The sequence below is a fragment of the Hyperoodon ampullatus genome, assembly GCF_949752795.1.
Source record: "Hyperoodon ampullatus genome assembly, chromosome: 4".
In the NCBI taxonomy this organism is placed as follows: Eukaryota; Metazoa; Chordata; class Mammalia; order Artiodactyla; family Ziphiidae; genus Hyperoodon; species Hyperoodon ampullatus.
The window spans coordinates 105,712,750-105,738,765 of NC_136917.1; the positions used below are offsets into that span (position 1 = coordinate 105,712,750).

Genomic DNA, 26,016 nt, shown 5'->3' on the forward strand with positions numbered 1-26,016 from the left:
CTGTCTCCAATTCCTGACTTTTGTTTGTATCATGTGTTATGAATTAATTGGCTTTCTTCTCACTGGGTTCCTCACCTTGTAGATCCAGCATAGTAGAGAAAACTGAAACCTAAATCAGTTACTGCTTGTCCATCTATTTCATGTCTTCCAAAATTTGTTGAAAAATTTTTTCTATTGTCATCTCTTTTCCTATTCTTTGTTTTGAGGAGTTTTACTTTACTTCCTGTGTAGTTTATTTAGTCAGATTTTGGGAGTAAGCAGAATTAATACATATCTTATATCTTTTATTTTCAACCAGAGACTGCTGAACTGTCTTTTAAAACTGTTAGTGGATACCATTTGAAATACATGATATGATTTGACATACGACACCACTGTGCTATCTCTCTACTGACTTTTTTGGATTGATTTAGGTATAATTTAGAGTAGAAGAGCCAGAACAAAGCCTTAAGAGTTGATGTCTTCACAAGTTTATATTGTACTGGGTAGAAATACTGATCATGCGTGTCAGTTGAGAAATATCCCCAGATATGCAGTGTTGTACTTATTCAAGAGCAGATTAAAGAGCAGATTAAATTCAAGGATTTAAAATATTACTATTTAGTTCTATAGTATTAAGTATATGAAAATATCATTTAGTCAGAATAAAGACCATCCCTAGACATCGTCATATGAAACACACTAAAAATATTTTAACTTGATAATTAGCACTAGCTGAATGTATGTCTTGCTACTTTTTTCATACTTTGAGTTTTTATGTTCTCTGAAATATTGTTTATTATGCAATATTCTCATTTTTGCTTCATTCTCTTCATGGTTTGTAGCTATGATGTATTTGTGTAGAAACATGTATCTTTTTTTTTTTTTTTTTTTTTTGGCGGTATGCGGGCCTCTCACTGTTGTGGCCTCTCCCATTGCGGAACACAGGCTCCGGACGCACAGGCTCCGCTGCCATGGCTCACGGGCCCAGCCGCTCCGTGGCATGTGGGATCTTCCCGGACCGGGGCACGAACCCGTGTCCCCTGCATTGGCAGGCGGACTCTCAACCACTGCGCCACCAGGGAAGCCCCGAAACATGTATCTTGATACCCAGTTTTATTTAATGTGATACAGCCCTTAATACCTACTTACCAGAGAAATTAGAAAAACGTACTTCTTAATAACTACTCAAATTATTGTTTATGTGAATAAATTTTTATCTTTCATTTCACTCAGTAATGCCTAATAATATGAGAGCAGAGGTCCCAAACAGTCTTCAGCACTGAACTGGCTCTGCTTAGTTTTAAGTAGCATGCTCGTGAAAGGCACCAAACAATAGCATCCCTGTGGGAATCTAGTAGCTGGCTGTCTCTCCATCCCAGAGAAGACAGAAACTGGTGAAGGGCTTTATAATCCAAGCTATTTTCTGCCAACTTTGACCTCCACAAAGCGGGTAGAGAAGAAGAAGGAAAGTAGAATTGTGTGTATGATTTTCTTTCGAACTTGTAGCATGTGAGAAAATGACCTGCTGCCTTCAATGGCATGCAGGAAACCAGAATTAAATGCCAGATATCCAGATTAACACCAAGGAAGAGTCTGTTAATAGCCTATCTTTTATCTTAGTTATAACATATCTGGTATGCCTTTCACACCCTATGAACAGTCTAGGTGCAGTGACCTCTGTCTGGCTTCTCTTTATTTTCTTATTGTATGTGCCTACTTATTAGTCAAACACATGTCTCCATTGATTACATAGGACAATGGCTCCACTTAATTCCAGAGTCACACATACATCAGTTGATTCAGAAATTCTCTGCAGTTGTTACTGATGAAATGTCCTTTGTTAAAGTGGTTCCCAAATTAGACACATATAACGTAAATAATTGGTTCACTTCAAAGTGAGGAAGAAAATGGTTTTATTTTTGTGGTCATTCCCCCCCCATCAGTTTTATTTGACATTCTTGTGTCGGACAACAGTTATAATTTTTACATAATCTTGAAAGTTTTAAAAGCACAAGAATGATTTTTTAAAACATGTGACACTAAAATCTTGAACCCTGGAACCTAAAACTGACCCATCAGCTCTGCTTTCTGCTTCAACTGAGTTGTACACGCATCTAAGCCATGACACCTGCTTCCAGTCTTACTCCTAAACCCATACAAATTCTCAACTCTGCTCTCTTGCCCATTTGTCATTCTAACCACCTATTTGTCCAAGTCTGTGTGTTCCAGTTCCACTTATGCCAAGTTACATAGTATGTAGAAGGTAAGGGATAAAGAAAGCCTTATATTGAGGATGGAGCGGTTGTAGTAATTGTCTTTCCTGTATGATGGCCCATAACATCTTAGAGTCACTGGAAAAATGTCTACTGATTTCATAATATGAAGCATGTAATTTTCATTTATGAATAAAGAAAAGTAAAAAGGTAAAAATGGTGCTTGCAAAAAATCCAGAGATCCTTTGGTGGAAGTAAAACTTTTAAAAATTAAAATATTCTACAATTGATGGATTTCTTTTTTAAAAGAACCTTTTCTTATGAATAAGCTGTATCGCAGAGTAATATTGAGTCAATTACGTGAATTTGAGTGAGAAGAAAGCTATTCTACAAAGAATGATAAAGCTTCTCAGTAGTCCTATTATATTTGGTTAAAGGACTGGATCATTAGTCACATTTCCACAGTGCTTGTATTTTACAATGTGGATGGTTTAAGGTACAAAACCCTATTATGTATGTTTTTAAGGCTGTGTTTTAAAATTTTAATTTGTCTTGGTTGCCAGACATGCAAATTTTATACAAAGCAGAAAGTTGTGAATGGTTTAAATTGAAATAAATTCTAAGGTTTTCTGTGTTAAATATTCAGTTCTATATGTAGATTTGTAAATTAAAGGTCTACAAATTAAATGCTGTATTTGTTTGTTCTAAGAAATAGACAACTACAGCAAAGTAGTGCAACTTAGTCACCTCTTCTGAATTCCTTAAACGATTCTAAATTACTGTATTCTTTACAAAAAATGTTCTGCTTTAGATTAATAAGAAAAACGAAACACTAAACCCTGAAGTGAACTGCATAAGATATCATGTTTCCTAGTGAGAAAGGAACAGAGTCAAAGCTATTGAATTTGAGCCAAGGTACTTTTTTTGTCTTGAAAATTTGTACATGGCGTGTTGTGTCAAAACTTGATTCTTTAACAAACTTTTGGAGATCTTCTGTGACATTAGTGCTGTCAGATTATTCACCTTTCAGGTCAGAAACCTAGCGTTACATAGAGAACTTACATGGGAGATAGGACTTTTTCTGTTTATTGATATATAAGTTAAGTATGACTTTTCTTTTAGCTAGGAAATGATAATTTTCCTTCTGAATCTAAAAATGTAAGTGTGATTGTTTTGCTCTATTTTAATCAGAAGATTAATTAATAGTTTTTTGTTTGTTTGCTTTTATTTTTTAATAAAGCCTTGTTTTTATGCTTTCAAAAATCTTTGGCCATCATTTCTTTCCATTGTCTGGTTAGGTTGAGGCTGGCTGTAAGCTGTTTTGTGGGATGGATTTTAAAGTTGCATAGTAGTTTTTGGCTTATATCTGGGAGAATTTTAACTAAAATAAAGTAATTGAACCTTCACCTCCAAGAAAACATGAAAAAATGTTTTAGTTAAAAATTACCCAAATTTTATTTTGTTTTTTTAACATTTGAAGACAGGATCAGATTATTTTGACAAGGATTTTATTTGGTAACTCATAAGACTTACTTTATTGTTAGTTTTTAATGTCCATTATGTAGCAGATTCTTGGTATAGTTTCTAGGTTTCTCTTCAGCAAAGTTTAAGAATGCAAAGTTTAATGTTTTGAGTATTTCACTTGCCTTTTCTTATGGAAAACTAGATGTGTTAGGTTTAATTGTTTGAATAGGAAAAAAGTTAAGGTTTTATTTTTTTTTGTTAGTGGTCACAAAAACAATATAATTTTTCACATATTAGAAAAATTGCACTTTACATGGAAATTGCTTAGTTGAGTGGAAACGTGATCTATTTTAAAAAGGTAATTATACATTTTGTGAAAAATTTTTGAAAAACGTCTGTGAAACCTCTGTGTTTATTCCTTAGGTTACTATACACTAGATATGTATATTGGCAAAAAAATGGGCAACATTGCTTATCAGAATATGATTTCTTTGTATTTCTTTCCTTCTCAAAAGAGCATTTATAAAATATCTTTGAATAATTTCAAGATGTTACAGTGTTGAAGACATTTTCTTAATATGAGAATTGGGTCTTTAAAGCAATGTAAGTTTAAATTATGTTAAAACATCGTAGTGCTTTGACACGGATATGTTATGAAAGTTGTTATCCTAGATGAGGGAAATTTGCCATTTTTAGAACTAAAAATTAAGCCTGTTCACTATTTCAAAGCTCTTATCTCCAGCTCAAAGATAAATATATTTAAAATACTTCCTACCGTGTAAATCTTCCTACCTGTCCTTGATTTTTCTTTTCTGTTGTAATTTTTGTATCTATAAATTTTGGCCTAATTCCAGTTGTGAAATACATTGACATTAAATTAGAACTTTAAAAATGTCAGCCACATGGCAGAAAAAAATATATTCCATCCCTAACATTCTCTTTATTTCAGGGGTTGAGATTTTATAATATAAAGCAAAATAAGCTAGCACCCAAAGTAGGTGGCCCGTTTAGCTAGGACTGAGGGGTTAATTAACAAGGGGGAAAATTATTAAAGAAAAAGAAAATGACTATTTGCATCAATGGTTTTGCATTTATAGTTTTGAATATTTACTAATATAATATTCTTTATGAAAGTCTAATGTACAGGATGATCTATGAAAGTAATAATAGCAAGATAAAGGTAAGGAGAAGCATTTACTCAAGTGAAGGCACTTGGCCATTATTTCCATTAAGTCATAAGTAAATAAATGTTATATTTTTACCTAGTAAGTGTTTTTTGTTATACATGTACTGATAGAAGCCTAATTTTGGTATTATAATGTTAGTTACATTATTGAGTTGTATTTGTGTACAAAAGGGTTAAAAATAACTATATCTAATTTACTTGGAAATTGTGGACAATTAGTGAAGAAAGATCAGATCAAAGGAAATAGCTCTTAGAGAAATTTTATTTTGAAAGCCATTTCTATAGTATTTCATGTGTAGTTTATTATTTTTCTATATGAATAACTTATTGTTAATAAGCATATTCATGGGATTAGAGAATAAAAGGATGTTTCTTCCTTATTTAGAAACAATCTGTTATATAAGTATTCGAGAAATTTGATAAGTATCTCAACCAGAAACTTTGTTAATCTCTTAGCTAGTACAGAAAGTCTCTATAAGTGATCTCAAAAGAAAGTTACCACAGTTGTTAGTGAGGAACTAAATGTGGTACCATAATGTAGTTATTTCTCCTGTCTCTTTAAAAAAAAAAGCCAGATTTATATTCTGATATGTCTAATGCTAACAAAAGTCTGTCTTCTTTTTAGGAGATTTTTGTTTAGTCTACTACTATGTACTACTGTTTGGGTCTGTTATATATTAATTGAATAAAATACACATTGCTCTAAAAATTTGGTAGGATAAGCAGTTGAGTTTTGAGTTGAAACATAATGAAGCACCTACAAAATAAAATCCGAGAATAGACTTCAGTTGGTTCAGCAAATCTTTGTGTAACTCTTGGCCAGTGTCTTCTTGACCAGGAATGAACTGTTAAGGTTTGTTGCTGGAAAATACTCAGATTTTTTTCTTATTTTGTAGGGAATGTATAGCTGTTAGAAAAGCTGCCTATTTACTTCTCTATAAAATAGGTCAAATACTTGTTGTATTCTGTCCTGGGTGTATGTATGTCACATCTTTGCCAGTGAAAGACTTAGACTGTATTGAAATCTTAAGGTTTTTATGATCATAGTGTTTAACAAGCATGGGAAGCTTTTCTAATAGTTGGTTAATGTTAATCATCATTAACATTTTACTATTTTAATTCATAGGACATGGAAATAATCTCAGTGCATATGTGTTTTACACTGTGAATTTGTGTGTAGTTTAGGTTCTGTTAAACACTAGGACATAATGTACTTTTTTCCAGAGTGGGGGTACATTGTAGATCAAGATTTTATTAAAATCTAGATTGAATCTTCCAAAATGTTAACTTTTATTAAATACTATATATACATTGTTTATATAGACAAAAAGTTCTAAAAGTGTTGTATTAAAAACCAAGAGTCCCTTACCTTCTTGCCACTTCTCCTGGTCCTGTTTTAGCTGTTTATTCTGGCTTTAAAATTTTTTTCATATTTCTACGTATAATGCTTATACTACTGACACTTAATTCATCACTTGTAATAGTTGAGGATTTTTCTTAAACTGTCATCCTCTGTTTTCTCTTTTTTATGTTCTTAATATAGTTACTTTACAATTTTTGCTGAAATCAGTTCAGTGATTTTTAAAAATTTATTTATTTTGGCTGCATTGGATCTACGTTGCTGTGTGCGAGCTTTCTCTAGTTGCGGCAAGCGGGGGCTACTCTTCGTTGCGGTGCACAGGCTTCTCATTGCGGTGGCTTCTCTTATTGCGGAGCATGGGCTCTAGGCGCTTGGGCTTCAGTATTTGTGGTGCACAGGTCCTAGAGCGCAGGCTCAGTAGTTGTGGCGCACGGGCTTAGTTGCTCCGCGCCATGTGGGATCTTCCCGGGCCAGGGCTCGAACCCGTGTCCCCTGCATTGGCAGGCAGATTCTTAACCACTGCGCCACCAGGGAAACCCTCTGATTATTATACCTATATAAGTACTGTTCACATATGTGAGCATTATAAGGTATTATATCTTCTTCTGCAGTTTTTTCATTAATTAATAATTTTTTAAAATTTACTTAACTTTTCTGTGTGTTTATTATTAATTCCACTAGCTTTTCAATATAGTTATTTCACAACATCACTTATAATTTGTATTAGTTCCTCTTCCGTCCCACCCCCAGCCCCATAGAGATACCCTTCCCAGAGACCTCTGTTCTCTGGCTTTTATCTGGACTGGTTGACCTTTTGGCTTGCTACACAACTGTCATCCTGGGACTTATTTTTGTTGTCATCCTAGGAATTCCCTTTGCCTTTCTCCCAAGTTTAATTTCCCATTTCTAGGAATCAGTGTTTTTCTCTTTCTTGGTTTGTTCAAATGTTTTGGTGGAGCTTTTTGCACATGTGAGGTAACCAGTTTTAGACTTTGCAGTTTTGAAAGTGTCTTAATTCTCTGCTCTCATTTATTTAATTGATATTTTGGTTGAATAGTGAATTCTGGGTTGTCAGTATTTTTCTTCGTAATTTTGCAGACATTGCTCCATTGTCCTCAGTGTCAAAAGTTGCTGTTAAGAAGTACAGTGTCATGATGTTTAATCTTTTGCATATGACTTGTTTTGCTTTATTTTTCTTTTTGGAAGGTTTTTACAGTCTTCTCTTTATTTGTCTGGTTTTTGAAGGTTTATGATCGTGTGCCTTGTTGAGAATCTTTTTTCATTCTTTGTGCTGGGCTTTTGGTAGGCTCTTTTAATTTGGAACCTTCAAGTTTGGAAATTATCTTGTACTATGTCTCTGATAGTTTTTTCCCTTCTGTAATCCTCCCATCCCCTGTTCTCTTTCTCCCTCTCACTTTTGTTGGTTGGATATTGTGCCTCCTGGATTGATCATTTCATCACCTTTTCTACTTTCTTATATCTGTGTCACACTACAGTTCAAGGTAGCTTGTATACTCGGCAAGTGAGTTATAGTAGTACGTGCTACGAGTTCAAAAGGGGAAGGGAATGGTCTGGGCAGAAGAGGTAAATGGTAAGCTTCGTGAAGGATGTGGAGCTTGAGCTGAGCCTTTGATTAGCTAGAGGGAAGGGAAGAGGGTGGTTCAGGTAATAAGTTATGATCCAAGACAGTATAACTGTTACATTTAGGCAATGGTAAATACACTGTTCTGATTTAAGTGGAGGTTTGGGAACTATTGAATGAAAACTTGAACATATGGGCGTAGCTAGATCATAGTATTACATATCAGAATATTGTTTGTGTGTTTACAGTCTGGGTTATGGGAAGGTTTTGTTCCAACATAGCTCAATAAGTAGTTGGTTTTAAGATTTATCTACTCTTCAGTATGAATTCAAGATGTAGGCATTATAACCTGGGTTTGGTTGAATCTAATTTTGTTTTTTTTTTCCCTTTAGTGTTGACATATTTTGTAATTTATTTAATAAATCTGTGGTAACAAAATTTGGCAGTAGGTATAATCTTTGAGAAATTTCATTTTGGTCATTTGATATCACTTTTGGCTAAAGGTGTTATTTTGCTTTTTAGTGTAAGTGAAGAAGTTGGAAATTGTATCTTTATAGACTGTAGTATCCATTTGCAGTAAAAATGAAGCAGTGTTTTTCCAACCTGGGCTTGGGGCCCTCAGGCAATGAGAGAGATCATAGCTAAATCTCAAAAGCATTTCATTTGTGGTTTTGGAGTTTTTATGTTTTGTTTTTAAATCTTTTTCCTTTTTCCCTGTTATCTCCTAATATGTAAGCTCTTCGTTAGAATGCCAAGAAAGAGATGGACCTGTAATGTTTGATAGTAGTAAAATGAACCACTAGCTTTGTTTCTTTTATTTTTAAGTTTCAGAGAAGAGATAGATGAGTAAGGAGCATGGGATTCAGAATATCTTGGAGAGAAAAGTTTGAGCATCTGTATTCTAGAATCTCATCACCACTCTTAAAACAGTGTTTCGTGTTTCATAAAACTGCATCTTGAATGTTTAAAGTTAGATGAAGTTTCTTTTAAGACTTGTAAAATTGTTCTTAACTTGCTGTCTTAGAGAACTTGGTACTCTACTTCATTATAAGAAAAGCTATTTGCATGGGGAAAAGCTCCAGTAGTCCTATTTATTTAAAAACCAGATTTTTTCCTTTGTTATTTGCTTTTGTATTGTCTACACTTAACCTGGCTTAACTCTTACTGAAGTGATTAATATCACATTAATCATAAATATAATTAGGTTATGCTTTTTAAATTACATAATTTTAAAAATAATTGTATTATAGACTCTTATAATGCTGTTCTTTCCTATAAGGAGAAGTTCAGAAGATTAACCAGGGAAGTCTTAACTTTGTAGTTTTTCTTTATTAATTGAACTACTAAAAAAAATCATTCGTAATGTAAATTTAAACTACAATGTGTTTATTACTTTGGTTAGTTAGAAAACTCTTCCAAGAGCTTAGTTTATGCAAGATGGTTTAGAGTTATGCTTTGTAACCTTTTTTTTTTTTTTTTTCCTGCCTGCACACACAGCTGACTTCTCTCAGAGGCATCTTTCATTACAAACAATGTATCTTAACCCAGGTTAATGGGATGGGTGTGCCGCTGATGGTGGGACAGGTCCTGCCTTTATCTCCCCTAGCTGGAGCCTGTTGATTACTGTCAGAGTTCTGACCTGAATACATAGTCTTCCTAATTTTTTTTCCCTGTAAAGTCTTTTCACTTTAAGCAACTGTAGACTACCAGTGTCTTTGATGTGAGAGCATAAATGCAAAAAGTCTGAAATAAATGATATTCTTACAGAAAAGGAGGAGAAAATAGTGGTAGGATATATGCAATGATTAAGTTATAGAAAAGTTTAAAAATTTCACATCACAATTTAAAATGACATGGAAACTAAATGTGCTTTGTTAAACCCCCATCAATCATTTTAATTGAAATTGACATCCTATCAATTTGACAGCCCTACTTAAGCTTAATATAACAAAATCATGCCAGCTTCTGCAGTGATGTAGTATAGTCTTATTGCTTATAAATGATTTAGTAGTTGTTAGCCAAAATAGGAAGAGGATTGACAACTATGTTTAGGGAAAACTTGAACAATAATGTTAGGTGATTTTAGAAAGAATTTTGAAGGAATAAGAGATGGAAATACCACAAAATTCTTCATTACAAAGTAAGAACTGGAGTGTAAATATCACTCTTTAAATTCTTACTATAATTTGCAAAGATTGTTGGTTTTACAGATATATAAGACTTGAGGATTTATTTCCCTTGTTGTAAAATAATTTAGCTTCCCTTTTTCCCTCATGTTCAATATCATAGAAAAACTGACATCTATTATTATGTGGATTAGCTCTTTTACTTCAGTAGAGTTTCAGATATCTGTGTATTGCAGTACTCTAATAACCAGAGTACTGCAGAGTTAAATTGAGCAAGATAACCTTGTGTCAGGGTGCTGAATATTTGGTGGAGGAAATAATGTAAACCAGTGGCATTTCCATGTTTATTAGTTTTAATTTTTACATTAGAGCAGTAATTTGTTAATAAGAACCTACTGTATAGCACAGGGAACTCTATTCAGTACTCTGTAATGACCTATATGGGAATAGAATCTAAAAAAGAGTGGATATATGTATATGTATAACTGACTCACTTTGCTGTACAGCAGAAAGTCACACAACATTGTAAATCAACTATACTCCAATAAAAAAATTAATTAAGGGGCTTCCCTGGTGGCGCAGTGGTTGGGAGTCTGCCTGCCGATGCAGGGGACATGGGTTCGTGCCCCGGTCTGGGAGGATCCCACGTGCCGCGGAGCGGCTGGGCCCGTGAGCCATGGCTGCTGAGCCTGCGCGTCCGGAGCCTGTGCTCCGCAACGGGAGAGGCCACAGCAGGGAGAGGCCCGCGTACTGCAAAAAAAAAAAAAAAAAAAAAATAAATAATAAATAAATAAATAAATAAATAAGTAATTTGTTCAAATACTTGACCATTATATATATATATAATATACGTAACCTGAGTTATGGTGAATATAAGAAGACATTCATTTTTATTTTTTTAACTATATGGATTTTTTTAAAAATTTACTTTTGGCTGTGTTGGGTCTTCATTGCTGTGCGTGGGCTTTCTCTGGTTGCAGCGAGCGGGGGCTACTATTCGTGGTGCGCAGGCTTCTCATTGCGGTGGCTTCTCATTGCGGAACACGGGCTCTAGGCTCGTGGGCTCAGCGGTTGTGGCTTGTGGGCTCTAGAGCACAGGCTCAGTAGTTGTGGTGCATGGGCTTAGTTGCTCCGTGGCATGTGGGATCTTCCCGGGCCAGGGCTCGAACCCGTGTCCCCTGCATTGGCAGACAGATTCTTAACTACTGTGTCACCAGGGAAGCCCCAACTATATGGATTTTTAATTTCCAAATCTCTTTGAAAAGATAGTTCTCTCTAAACATAATAACAAAGGTATTAATTTTTAAAAATTTTTCATTGGAGTATAGTTGATTTAAGAAGACATTTAGAATGAAAGTAACATACCTGGTAAATGTCTTCAGAAGGTGTATGCCTAAGTTCTATAGTATTTCTGGTTATATGGATCCTAAAGCATGTATTTGTTATAGCAAATATGAAAACATGCAGAGGTCTTTTTAATCAGAAAGTTAATAGGGTATCATCTAGCTTTTCATGATCTGTTTTTGTTTGTCTTAAAAGGAAATCAGTTAATTTATAGAATGTAGCATTATAAGTAATATTATAGTAGTCTGTAAAGAAATATATTAAGAAGTTGAAATAAATTCCTAGTACAGCAATTTTTAGATTGTACCTGCACCTTGCATGTAGATTGTATTCTGAAATGCTTGGAAATAAAATAATCTTTTTAGAGAAATAAAGCTATAAATGGCATTTCCTTTCAGATTAGCCCATGAAAGTTCATTTGATCTATAATTAGCACACAAGACCACATTTTTTTCCAAAGAAAATAATTCTATTGCCAGTAAGTAATTAGGAAAATAAATTATAGCAAATATTTATCTTGAATCATGGAAGTTGAGAAAGAGCAGAGAGTTTTGTGTGAAAGGGAGATTAGCTAGAGTGGGATTAACTGAGGTGAGAACAGTGAAAGTCAGGAAGGGGGATGATACTCACTGAAAAATGAGGTGCTTGACTAAAGGAGGTTAATAAAGACACTTCCCATCACACACTTCTGAGGGCCTCGTTGCCCCAGGAATAGGTGGATAAAAATGAGCTATTCTTATACTTCATTTTTTTTTGACATGTAAAAGAGGGAACTATCTTCTAAATAAGCCTTAAGAAAACAAAGCCTAAGCCTTTATAAAACTTAGAACATCCTTTAAATTTATAATCCTGAGTGGTAAATAATTTGTATTTTGGTTATTACCACTGATAAAAACAGATCTTAGATTAAAACTTTTTCTGTATTATTTTTTTACTTTGAGTATATTATCCCAGAGAAAGAATTGTTTTTATCTCATTCTTCAAAAGGTCTATTTACCATTAAAGCATAGAGTTAATAGTTTCAGCTTACCTAAACTACCATGTAAAACATTATTTCTATGGCAAAATTTGTTCACTGATTGATTGAGTACCTACTATGTGCCAGGCACTTCTTTTGGTCCTCTAACTAAGCAGTGCTCAAGAGACAAGAATCCTTGATACGGAGTTTAGTAGAGATTTATTTCAAGTTGCATTTGAAACATGCAAGAAAGTCATCTGTCTTTATTACCTTCATGTTGGCTTACTTAGGGTAGGTGCCCGTAAGCTTTAGAGTAGCTGGGACTCTACATTTATATCCAGTATCCTAGGTAGGATCTTAATAGAGACTGGGTAATAACTATATTAGCATATTTTAAATAGGCAGCAAAGGACATCTTCCTTTTAAAGAGCAAGGACGAGCGTCCTTATCCTTGCCCATCCATTCCTTAATACGAATACTTCTGATTGTGAGGATGTTTGAATGAACTATTTACTTCCGTCAAGGCAGCTCTATTTTTAAAATGATTTTATGTGTTGCTGCTAACTACCACATAGCTTAGGTGCTGTATACAGTATCTTAGAGGCAGTATACTAAGTTGTTAGCTGAACATACTCTGGATCCAGACTGCCTAGATTTAAATCCCAACTGCCTCTGATCTAGCTGTGTGATCTTGAGCAAGCTATTTAACCTATCTGTGCCATAGTTTTTTAAAATCTGGAAAAGTAATGATAATAGTTGGCTAATGTAAGGATGAAATTAGTTAATTGGTAATGCTTAGCACTTGGCAAGTACTAAATGACAGCTGCTATTATTTCCTATGCTTGACATATAATTAATGTAAAAGTTGCTTTTCTAGATTTTTTTGGCCAAGCACCTTATTTTGTTTGGTGGGTTTATGCTTTCAAGGAGAACAATTTGGTATAATGGAAATCTGGATTCTAGCTATGGATCATCCACTGATTTGCTCTTGATTTGATTAATTACTAAGGGGGGGAGGGCTCAGGTAAAATAGTCTCTTTAGTATTTTCATATAAAATTTAAATATTTAAAAATAGGTGAGCATGTTGAGCCTTCGGTTGTTTTTGAGTACTCAACAGGAACTTGTTTAAAGTATTTTGTTTTATCTTACTGTGAAATGCTGATCCCAAATGCTTATTTAGTTTTTGTGCCACAGCTTACACATTGGCTATTAGTAATTCTCAAATTTTGAATTAGTGGATGATATAGAGATGATTCCTATGATGTGTGTTTAATTCTAAATATAAACTACTTGACAAATATGCCCAATAAAAGGTAGTTCCCTAAGATAACTGGTACCTTGGCTTTTCTGAGAACTATTTCATAATAGTTTCACTGAGAACCTATTTCATAAAATTATTGTAATAACCTCCTAGTAAATTTGAGTTAGATAAAGTAGAAATACATTCTTTCCCTAATTACAGCTTAGTATGTGTATGTACACTTTTTATTAATTTAAGAATGTTATAAACTTCACTTAGATTTGCTTTGTTTTTATGTCGTATTTTCTGGAAGACTATTCAGATTTTCATTAGTTTTTCACTTACTTCCAGACGGCACTTTGTAGATAAGCATGTTGTAGCATCAAAATGAATGTTGTAGTCAAACTTTATTGGAGTTCAGGCCCTGTAAAGATGGTTGTGTTTAACTTCCACAAAGTTATTTGTGGTTTTTCCTGAACTTTTCCTTCTGCAGCAAAGTTCTATTTTCATTAACTACACACTATTTTAAAGTAGAAGATGGTGGTGAAAGATCAGTCTGTGTTACCTTTGGATTTTTTTTCTTTGTGAAAGCAATGGCAGTCTTGATTGTAACCGAAAACTATCTGGAATTTGGACTCGAAACAGGTAATAATTTCATATCTGTTAAGTTTTTAAAATTAGGTTTGAGGCGTATGTTCTGTAATGTTCTAAATAATTAATCTTTATTATTCTTAAGATCTTCTTTTTTTTGTTTCTTTTTTAGCTAAGCTTTTGCTACCTTTTTCCAAAAATGCTGTTCCCACCCCATTTTTTCCTTAAAGTTAAATAAGTTTCACCAATGCTAAAGTTGACTCACATAGATAAAGATGCAAATTTTAATGCAAATTTTATGCATACTCATGGAATGTACAAATATCAAAGGGATGTTTTCAAAGACTATTTCTCCTAATAACTAAATTTTACTGCATTATGACATACTAATTAGCACATGAAAGAGCTATGCTCATCACTTCAAAATTTAAGATGTTCTGTTTTCTAGCACTTTATTTCCAAAGATTCTGTATTTTACCCCTATGATAAGAGTAAATTTTTTCCCCCTACAGGGTTTACAAATTTTTCAGACAGTGCGATGCAGTTTCTCGAAAAGCAAGGTTTAGAATCTCAGTAAGTTTTTTAAAATTATTATTCGGATTTAATTTTTTCCATTTTTGGTAAAATAGCATTTACTATAAGTGGTTCTTTGTTTTTAATCAGTGAAAAGAGTTCTTTTTTAAGTAGGACTGTCTCTTTTTTAGCAATATTCTTACTCATGTTTTTTACATTTGTATAAAGTATCTTTTATAGAATTCTCATTTGAATTTGCTCTTATTTAACTTAATTCCTCTTCTACTAGAGAGTAAATGAAATTTATGAATCACATGTTATTTTCTATGTTGAACATGTAGGTTGGATTGTTAAAACTGTGGCTTAAGAGATGTCTGATTTACTTTATACTTCATCAGAATCCTTTATGGATGATTGAATAAGAGCAGTCTTTTTGTAGGAGTTTACTTTGTATTACTGTTATTATTGTGGTTTGTAAAGTGATTAGAAGAACGGAAATTTCTAGAAAGTTAACTTCAAAAGTTTATCAGCTTTTTAAAAAATTTTATTTTTAGGGGACCTGTTTCAAAACTTACTTTCAAATTTTTCCTGGCTATTTTCTGTTCACTCATTGGGGCTTTTTTGACATTTCCTGGATTACGGCTGGCTCAAATGCATCTGGATGCCCTGAATTTGGCAACAGAAAAAATTACACAGTAAGCGGAAAATGTACATAAGCACATGCAGATAAATATATGTTTTTCATCTTAATGAAGGTATATTATTGTAATGAAATCATAAATTATTGTATTGAAAATTAATAATCATTTGATGTCACTCTTCTTCCTCTTTCTACTATAAGAAGCTTCTTTCATTCACTTCTAAATTTTAAGTCCTATGTAAAAAAAAACCCCACTAAATTATTAAATTTCTCTTTTATGTGTTAAAATGGAAATATCAATATTTATGTTAGTTCTTTTGAACTCAGAGATGAATGTTTATGATATTGGAATCTCTGCCACTGATCTAAGGATCTATGGAAATTTCTTTAAATCAGAATTTTTAAGTTAAAAATACTTATTTGAATTTCATATAAATTTTATTTAAATAATTTAATATTTTTTATTTAAAGTATTTTATTTAAAAATGTTTTGAAAGTAAGTCTGTATACATAAGAAATGTTTGTTTTCCTTATATTATTGATCTGTTTGCAAGATTATTTTAGTTCGGGATTGCTAATACCGTACAGTGTTAAATATCATAGATTACTATTTTAGTTTTCAAATGGAGAAATCATATTCGAATCTCTGCATATTGTTCAGAGCCCATTTACTATATTATTTGTGGTTGTCACAGATGTTTTGTTGTTGTTGGTGTGGACACCTTGGCAGAGTGACAGATTTTTATCTTCATTTCATATCCAGACCCAAATTTCCAAGTCCTCTTTTTGTTTTGCAGTAGAAGCCTAAGTTGAGAATATTCCATTTTGATATATGTATTTATAGTCATTAAGTTTCTCTGAGTAATCATATTTCCTAACATTTCTGCTCTTTAAAAGCCTATATTTAATGATGCTGATTCTCTAGTCTTTTCACATTCTTATCTCTTACCTGTGTCATTTTCCTTTATTTTAATTTTGGAAGTTTTTTTGTGTTTTTCCTTACCTCCATTTTTCTGTATTTGCTTTGTGTGTGTATTTACTTATTCTCACCTCCCAGTACACACTTCTTCATCCCTCTTTTTTCCTCTCCTTTTACTCAGCATGCTCTTGGCTACATCCTGCCTTTCTCCCACCATCCGTCTCTCTAATGGCTCCTTTTAAAACAAAACCTGATTCCCCCCCTCCTCTCTACACACACACTTCAGTCCACTAACCCCAGTGTTATGATTTAAATAAGCTGAAAGAGTGGGTGGAGGGGAGCCCTTCACCAGCTACTGAAACCGCTGTGGGCTGCTCCTTGATACTAGAGTGTTCCCTAGCAACACTGCATACCTAATACTGCTGCTTTCTTCCCCTGCACCCGATGGTTTACCCAGGCTGTGGGATGAAAGAATCACTTTATAAAAACATTTAAAGCATTTAGCGGTGGTTTGGGGTTGGGGATGGGGGCACATTTTAGTTTCCTTCTCAGTAAAATGTGGCTTCTTAAGATTTTTCCCTTTGGGAATTTCGAGTTTTATTTTCAGTGTATTGCAAACTCCCCAACCCCACGCCCCCCCACGCCACACACACACACACACACACACACACACACACACACACACACACACACACACACACTGTTGTAGCATTTCGAGTTTTATTTTCAGTGTATTGCAAACTCCCCAACCCCACGCCCCCCCACGCCACACACACACACACACACACACACACACACACACACACACACTCTGTTGTAGCACTCTGCCCGGATACAGGGTGTGTGAAGCTAGTTTTGTTATGAGAGCAGCATGACTGGCACAAAGAGCAGCATTCTCCTTACCCCCATGGCCAGGCAGTAGTACTTGTTTTAGTGCCAGAGCTTAGAACCAGAGTTCCACCTCTCCCTGTCAGGTGTTCTTGGTTTCCTGATCTGGCCATTTGCTCACATAAATCACTATCACTTGCACTGTAGTGGTATTTTAAAGTGTGTGTGTGTGTGTGTGTATTTTAAACCCTCCAGTTTAGCTCCCCCAGCATGGTTGGTAATAAAAGCAGTACATGGTAATAAAATAATCTGAAGAATTTTGTCTTTCTGAAATAAGGACAGTCTTTACCAGTCATCTATCTCTGTAGGATACAAACTTGGGACAGCAATTAACAATGACATTACATCTCACACCTGAAACCTTTTGCTGTATTGGGTATTTTGCCTTGTAGGAGTAATATAAATTTCCTTGGTTTTTATAGGTTAGGGAAATTAATTTCAGGTATGTTCATAATGCTTCAAGAAGAAATAAAAATGTGAGTCATTTATGATTTTAACAATGTAATTAAAACATTATACATGTTCATTACATATTGAAAGTTTCCTCACTTATAAGTAAGTTGCTGCAGTAGCTTCCGTCTGCCATATGCCTTCTAGTATTATGGACCTTGCTAATCACTGTATCTTACTTGTAAATAATGAGAAGGCACTTTGTTTTAGCTGGACTGAAAAGTGTCAAAAGATGACTCCTATACTGAAAATCCACTGGATTCATTGATTGTGCAAAGTTAGAGAATCATTTAAGTATTAGTGTATTAAATCAGGGATACAGTAGGAGATTGTTAAAGAACACTAGAATAGGAGTGAACAGATTTAGATTTTAGTGCTAGATCTCCTTCTAACCTGTAATATTGCCATGAGCAAGTCATTTAACTTTCCTCAATCTGAATGTTCTCATCTGAACAATTAAAATAATGAAGTATTTGTGCAAGGGCTCAAATCAGTGTTAAGTAGTAGTGATAAATATAAAATAATGATGACAATAGTACCTTAATATAGAGTACTGAATATAAGTTCCTACCTTCATTTTTTAAGTCCCAAGGTTCTGTAGTTTATTAGTGTATTTTGTTTCTGGATTTTTATGTTTATTTCTTACATACTTTCAGAACATTACTTCATATCAACTTCTTGGCACCTTTATTTATGGTTCTGCTCTGGGTAAAACCAATCACCAAAGACTACATTATGAACCCACCATTGGGTAAAGAAAGTGTCCCTTTGTAAGTATGGGTATTTGGGGGCTAATTTTTATTTCATTATATAATCAAAACTTTTCTAAAATGTTATTTACTGTGTTCACATTTTTTAATGATAACATTAGGACACTGTATTTTTAAAACATTAATAGAAATGTTTAAAAATATATTATAAAATAGAAACTATAGGTCATCATTTTACCTTTTTGTGATCTTCATTAATGGTTTTGGGTGATTATTACTCTGCACTAATATTATCTTATACAGTTGTAAGTTTTTCTGCTTTTTTAAAGACACTACATTTCTCTTATTTTTTCTTAATTGTGAAAATTATGGAGGAAAAAATGAGTAGTATAAATGGAAAATCATATGTTAGGCCCCTTAAGAGTTGTTAACATTTTCCATATTTGCTTCACTGTTTTTTGTTTTGTTTTTTGATGAAGTAGTTTTTCAAGTAAATTAGAGGCATAACATTTTTATTCCTAAGAACTTCAGTATGCATCTCTAAAAAATAAGGATTTTTTTTTCTACATGACAATATTATCATCATAGCTATCAAAATTAAAAATAAAACCTTAACGTTGTTACCTAATGTTAGGTCGTATTTCCCCAATTAGACAACTGTATTTTAACAGAAGAAGGTAACATAGAAACAGTTTATTAAAAGGCATTAATAACTATACTTGATATGTTAACTCATTAGCCTTATGGAACTATGTTAGAGTAATAAAAAGATTCAGGCAGAGCGGATTCAAACCCCAGTTCTGATCCTCACTAAAACTGTCACTTGAGGGAGATTATTTTACTTCACTGAACCTCTGTTTCCCCATCTGGAAAATGAAGATAATAGTATCCACCTCACAAGGTTATCATTGGAATTAAATGAAAGAACACATGTAATGCAACCAGCTGGAAGTAAGTGCTTAATAAATGTTCCTTTCACTGCTTTGCCTCATGAAAATTAAAACAGAAAATCTTGACTAGTCAATGATTCCACAGTATGCATTTTATATTATGTATTTCTTTTAGATCCGGGTACAAATTTGTCTTGAAGTGTAGAATCGGTGATGACCATGATTTTTTTAAAAATACCTAATCTTATTGAACTAAGAAAGTATACATTGAAGTCATAACATTTTTTCCCACACACAAGTAAGCTTTAATGGTAATTTTAACTTGACAGGTTCACTGAGTATTTAAAAGTAATCCTAAGGATCGTAGGGTTCCAGACCAAATCTCAGATAAACTTTTAACCCACATCTTTGATGCTGAAAGCATTCCTAGTCCTTCGTTGAAGTTTGGTCATGGAAGTTGGATTTTATACTTCTGTAATTATGTTTTCTGATTTTATATTTGCCTTAGTTTAATTAAGAAAACAAGGAAACTAGCATTTGTGACATACACCAGTTATTATGCTGGGTATTGATATTTTACATATTTTATCTCATTCATTCTTATAGTAATTCTCTATTTATGATTGCTGTTCTCATTCCATTTTATAGATGAAATAACAGACTCAGAGGTTAAATAATTTGGCTAAGGTTATTCAGCCAGATCTGGTGTATGTAAAGCATTTAGTAGTTATACCAACATTCATTTCCCCACTTGTAGCCTACAAAACTATGTACAGATTAGTAGTGAATACTATGCTTAAAGGAAGTAGGAAGAAGGAATTTTCCCCTTAGTGTATTAAATTACAGGAAAAATTTTGTTGCATATGAAGACCTAGATTCCTCTTCCTATAGCTTTATTTCCTTTGTCCCATTCCCTTTCCTGACCTTCATAAATGAAACAGAATTACAGTCATATCTCTGCTCCATTTTATTATTTTTTTATTTGTCAGATCATTACATTAAGTGATTAGACAGGTGATTTTTAATTTTTGTTTAAACTCCAAAGTCCATGTTGTAGATTGAGAAAAAATGGCTGCCCGTCAACACAGGTTCTTCGTCTGTCACGTGGATTAAATGGTTTGTCGAAGGCCTTTATTTGTAGTCAGAAGCAAAAATGGATAGAATGCAGTTTCAATCTGGAAATGTATTTAAACTCATCCAACCATGTGTTCTGCTTGGGCATCAAAAAAATAAAATGTGAGCAAGCAGAGTCCATATGTGTGTAACCTTGTGAGAAGAAAACCAGAAGAGAACATATATGGTGAACCCTAGAATGGCTTCAGGAATTTGGAGAAGTTTCTTCTGCCTGTTCTTTACCTGTATATTTTGTCCCAGCTCAGACTCTTTCTTGAGATACCCCATCATATCAACTTACCAAATCCTTATGAAGTTGGTTAAATAATCTGAGTTAGCGGCACTATTTAATTAGGGATTGTTATCTAAATCCTGAACTCCTCATAAACAGAGCAGATATGTTTTGATTCACTGCCTTATACCATTCGCTTCATTTCTGTTACCTGTCTCCTTCAGAGCATGCGTAATAGCTGTCTTCAGAATACTGCCAGTCAAGCCTCCTGGTTGCACCACACCAGGGAGCACGATATTGTCTGTAAGCCCCTGGAAAGGTTCAAGGCTGTGTATGGTCTTGACTTTTGTGTACTGTCAGTCTCACATGACTGATACCTTAATCTCATTGTTCATTACAGTGTAAATGTATTGATAAAAAGTTATGCCTTTATGCTTCCTAACCAACAGTACATCTCTATTGGAGCTTTATATCCATGTTCACTCATGACCTTATAAAAAGGAAACCAAAAGAGAACATACATAATAAAGCCTTTGTTCCATCCCTATTTTCCCTCCACTTCATAAATAGTTCAAACCAAACTGTACACTTTCACATCTTCTCTGCCTTTTCTGTTTCCTGTACTGTTCTTCAACTCTTTCCGCAGGCAACTTCCATATTGTTGTTTTAGTCCCTTTCCTAGGTGCTTACACTGGACAGAAGGAAGGGGTGATAATGGAGCCTATTTTGGAGCAAAGTGTTGTAAGGTTTTTTATCTTTTCCCACTTGGTGTTCTTTATAGCCATCCATACTACCCTCATGGTCTTAAGAATTTGGGGGAGACCCCTATAAATTCCAGATCCTGTCTGGCAGATCACTCCACACATTTCAACAGTCACATATTAAGCGCCTGATGTGTGCTAGAGCTTTGAATAGAGTCAGGCATGGGGTAGGCATTATTTTCAAATTACAGTGTTATCTTTTATCAAAGCAGAAACCGTGGACCCCAAAAGGGCATCAGAATTTACCTCTTCTTTCTAAAGTCCTTTAGGGAACATCTGATTTTGTCACTATATCAGAATTCTTGATCCCAATCAGGAATTCAGCAGAGTGAAAGATCCTACTCAGGTATTTATATAATCAAACAAAACTGTAGCCAGAAATAGATGGGTTGATAACTTGATAGTTCCACAGGCAAGCTCCTCTGGTTTCCTTCCTTCTTTCTCATAGTCTCCAGTTTAAGAGCACCCAACTTCCCTTTTCGTTTTATAGCCGTTTTTCCCTCCATGGAGGAGGGTAGATAGAGAAAAGAATCTCCAAGTGTTGCTCTACTTTTTTCTGCTAGATGTATCTCGTACTGTTTTATTTCATGATACATTTATCTGTTAAGCAAGTGAAAGTATCATGTAGGTAAGTCTGTGGTAGAGTGGGATACTTTTTATATCTCCATCTGTAGCTAAGTCTAGATTTCCCTATATCTTAAATGATGAACATTAACACATATAACTAGCATGCTAGCATATTTTGGTCTTTGAGAGCACCATATCAACTTTTTGATCTGTAGAATGACAGAAGCTACATTCGATACTCTGCGACTCTGGTTAATAATCCTGCTGTGTGCTTTGCGGTTGGCCATGATGCGTAGTCACCTGCAAGCTTACTTAAACTTAGCCCAGAAATGTGTGGATCAGATGAAGAAAGAAGCAGGGCGAATAAGCACGGTTGAGCTTCAGAAAATGGTAAGTTTTATACTGCAGTCAAAATGAAAAATAGCAAATACTGAGTTGTAAATGACTATAAATAGATGGGAAAATCTTAAACTGACATGTCAGAGACTTTGATCTGATTTTGGTGCTAGGTGAAGAAAGGGTCTCAATTCCCCTTCTTGCCTTAAGTACATTAAGTATCATACAGTTCAGGTTGCAAAGCTGTGGTATATCTACTTTTGGTAAATGGGACTCCCCTAATTGATTTGAAAGACATCACAATTTATTGTATAGCCTTTACGACTTAAAGAGTAGGAAATACTAGTTTTAGTGACTAAATGTATTCCTTTTAACATTATTCCAAGTACTTGAACATGAAACATAAAATTTAACTTAATGGGGATTCCAGAGAAGGAAGGTGCTAAGAATCCATCCACCATTATAATGGACTGGACCTATAACCTGATCGTGTCTTTTTGAAGAAATGTGGTGTTGGGTCCTCTGTTTTTTACTCTCGAAATTTCATTGTAAGAAGTGTCTATCAAGATTCAAACAACTTTTTTTATGTTTTACCTTTCATGTATTTTCATACTTTGTGGTTTTACCTCAGTCAAATATAAATGGGGATTAATGTTTTTATTTATGCTCATATATGACTTATTGTTATTTAGTTTGATATTTTAGGTTCTGTCTTTAGAGATTTTAGCATTTTGTTTTATATGTGAAATAGTAAGTGAATATAAGCAATTTGAATTTTAGTGGTTTTGTTTCTCCAATTTGTATTAATCACTTAAGAAATATTTTTAAGGAATTTATTTTAATATTTTCACATTTTAAAGAACCTTTGAACTGAGTCTTTCTGAAGTCAGTCTGGTGGCATTTATAATGAAGTACAAATATATTACCATTTAGCTTTCTTCCCATGAAAGGATTATTCATCTGTTAAGCAATTCAGTTTGACAATTATATGAAAGTTTAATTCATTCATAACATGTCAACCGTGTTAGAAACTTAAGAATGTTGTTGGTTGCAGGTCGCTCGAGTCTTTTATTACCTTTGTGTCATTGCACTGCAGTATGTGGCTCCTCTGGTCATGCTGCTTCACACAACCCTGCTTTTGAAAACTCTAGGTAGGCATACCCTGACAACTGGGAAACATGTTGCTTTACTTTCTACCTATAGTTAATAATGCTTTTTGTTACCTACAAAGAAATAATCCTCTTAAAATTGTTTTTCTCTTTAAAAGTTTTAAGAGGAAACATACGAAACTTTAAGCTGTGGAAGTTGATTCATTGATTTATCATCTTGATTTTGAAAATTCAGGCCCATATCATTTTATAATGTTAAAAGACTTCTTTGCTAAAGGTTAATTCTGAGTAACTGGAGTGATCACTTTTCGTTTTAATATTTTGTGTTGTAAGAGAGTGATTTAAAGTTTTGTTAGTGCATAACATTTAAATTATTACAAGGTACTTGTAAACTTATGAATTACAGAACTCTTTGGTGAGTTCTGCTTCAGATAACTTACATTGATAGAGTAAAGATTTCTCAGTGGCAGAACAAAGTGTTTCTGTAAGTCTGTTCACTAAGCAATCCAGCCCATCTGTGGTGTTACTCGAGAATCTATTGTTGTATTGATCATTTCTTTGCTTAGGTCAGGCAGTCTGCCAGTGTTGGGATTTCAGAAGCCAAAGGAACTAAGAGCATTATTGGGTGGGCTTATAGATGCTTTAGAGCTGTGATAGATGTAAATGTCCTTCAGGAATCTATGGAACATAAAAGAGTAGCTCAGTTGTAAATTATGTGACTCATATTCTATCCAAAATAGGAAAGTATATGATAAAAATATTTCTGGAAGCTATTAATAATCTCTCACATTGACATCAGAGAGAGTTTCTGAGAAAGAATTTATTCTGATATTCTAGAGGTAGAAAAGATTCTAAGAAGTTATAGAGTCTGTCCCTGTCACCCCATTAGAGGTAGTTGATTCATGGATTATACAAGAAAAAAAATGTTTTTGTTATTTTACCAGATTTTAGTGCAGTTAATTAAATTAGATTTTAGCTTTTATGTGCTCCTCTACTGATAAGGTTAGATTATAGTCTGGTCAAGTTAAGTAAATTTTCCCCAGGTGTGTAGAAAGATTATTATTTTACTTTATTTTCAACATTGAATAATTTGTTGTGCCACTAAACTTTTTGTTCTTAATTTCAAGTATAAGTTAAAGAATTTATTTTTTCTAAATAAGGAGCTTTGGAATTACTTTTCACGTTTTATTTGCGTCTTGAATTTTCTAGGTAATCATTCCTGGGGGATTTATCCAGAATCTATCTCTACCTTGCCAGTGGATAATAGTCCGCCCTCCAATTCTGTTTACTCTGAATTACCATCTGCTGATGGGAAGATGAAGGTAACTGTTACACAAATAACAGTGGCACTGAGCAGCTTAAAAAACATTTTCACTCCTCTGCTTTTTCGAGGACTTCTGTCTTTTCTGACCTGGTGGATTGCTGCTTGTCTCTTTTCTACAAGCCTTTTTGGGCTTTTCTATCACCAGTATCTCACTGTGGCGTGAATCTCAGTTAACAAAAAAGGATATCGAAGTCACACTCTGAATTCAGATACTCGTACCCTTGAAGGTCTGACAAAAACCAGAAGAAAGCAAATACAAAGGAAGGAAAACCATATCAGAATATCTTGTTTTAAATACTTCCTCTGTATTCTCAGGGTGGATTAATGGTATTAATATTTAAAATTATAGAATAGATTGTTAACTGCTATACTGTGGCATTGGAATTTTAACTCCTTGTATTAATGGATGTGAGAGAGCTATCTACAAGTGTAATACTTCTGATGACCCTGGTTTACAGAAACCTCCATCAGTCTTTGAAACTTCTCATATGACTCCAGTTATTGATTGGTTGCTCTTAATGGTATTAAGGTACTGTTAATATTCATAATGGCTGCCTATAGAACAATCTTCAAACTGAGCCATGCTTTAGAGGAGGGAAAGGAGCTAAAGTCACTTCTGTTGGTACTATGTGAGTCACTTTTCAAACAGCAACAACAGCAAAATCCAACAGAAAGGAATAGCTACTGTATATTACAGTAAAGAAAGCTGCATAGTAATTTTAAATTTAATGGAGTTGTACATGCTTAATATCTACAAGTACTGCTGCTTGAGAGTAGCAAGAATATTGTTTTAAAATGCATTCTAGCCAACTTGAGGGATCTTTTAAAATAATTGGCTACATGAACATTTGCAGTCTTGCTATTAGGTTTGGACTGCCCATTTTATTCTATGATCCTAAGTATAGTTCTTTTTAATAGTCTAAAGATATTTATCAATATTGATCAAACTTTTAAAAAATTACTTTGTAATCCTGCTGACTACCTGTATGTATTGTACATATATATTATATATTAAATATATAATATATTGAGATTATAAAAGATGAAAATATTGGGTTCTTATAATATTTTAAGTTGCTGAATGTATTTTAAAATGTGACTGAATGAGATGTATTTGTATCTAGAAATTTTCTTTCTTTCTGGAACAAGATTAAAATACATTTTGAAAATTCATCTGAGCAAGAGATTTATTTGTATTGCCTATGTGTGAGAGTACTTCCGATTTTATAAATACTTAGGTGGTTCCTGGCAAATTAAAATTCTTTTTCTGTCATTTAAAAATAATTAGAACCTTTTGACAGATTTACCAGTATTATTTAAACCTATGTTAAATAGGACTTGTTTTAATTTGTAGTGTTTGTATTTTATTTTTTATTTATTTTATTTGTAGTGTTTTTACTTTATAGGGCAGAAATTGAAGTAATTCGAATGAAAAATTCAAATGAAATGGGGAAAAAAAGTAAATTTTTGGGGATGCTTTTTTCTATAGGGAATGAATATAAGAGATAAACAGTTTT

General features: G+C 33.7%; 1 protein-coding gene across 1 annotated transcript in view; it reads left to right on the forward strand.

Annotated features, from left to right (window-relative positions):
* TMEM161B (transmembrane protein 161B) overlaps positions 1–24,662 on the forward strand; it is a gene marked incomplete at its 3' end in the record, with an annotated part of 47,635 nt that extends 22,973 nt beyond the window's left edge. Inside the window, exons 5-11 of the mRNA XM_079703122.1 lie at positions 13,950–14,101; positions 14,560–14,620; positions 15,115–15,255; positions 18,114–18,227; positions 21,946–22,120; positions 23,121–23,217; positions 24,385–24,662. Of these exons, the coding sequence (XP_079559248.1) occupies positions 13,950–14,101; positions 14,560–14,620; positions 15,115–15,255; positions 18,114–18,227; positions 21,946–22,120; positions 23,121–23,217; positions 24,385–24,662 (1,018 nt within the window). The remainder of the gene's footprint in view (positions 1–13,949; positions 14,102–14,559; positions 14,621–15,114; positions 15,256–18,113; positions 18,228–21,945; positions 22,121–23,120; positions 23,218–24,384) is intronic.
* Positions 24,663–26,016: the final 1,354 nt, after the last annotated feature.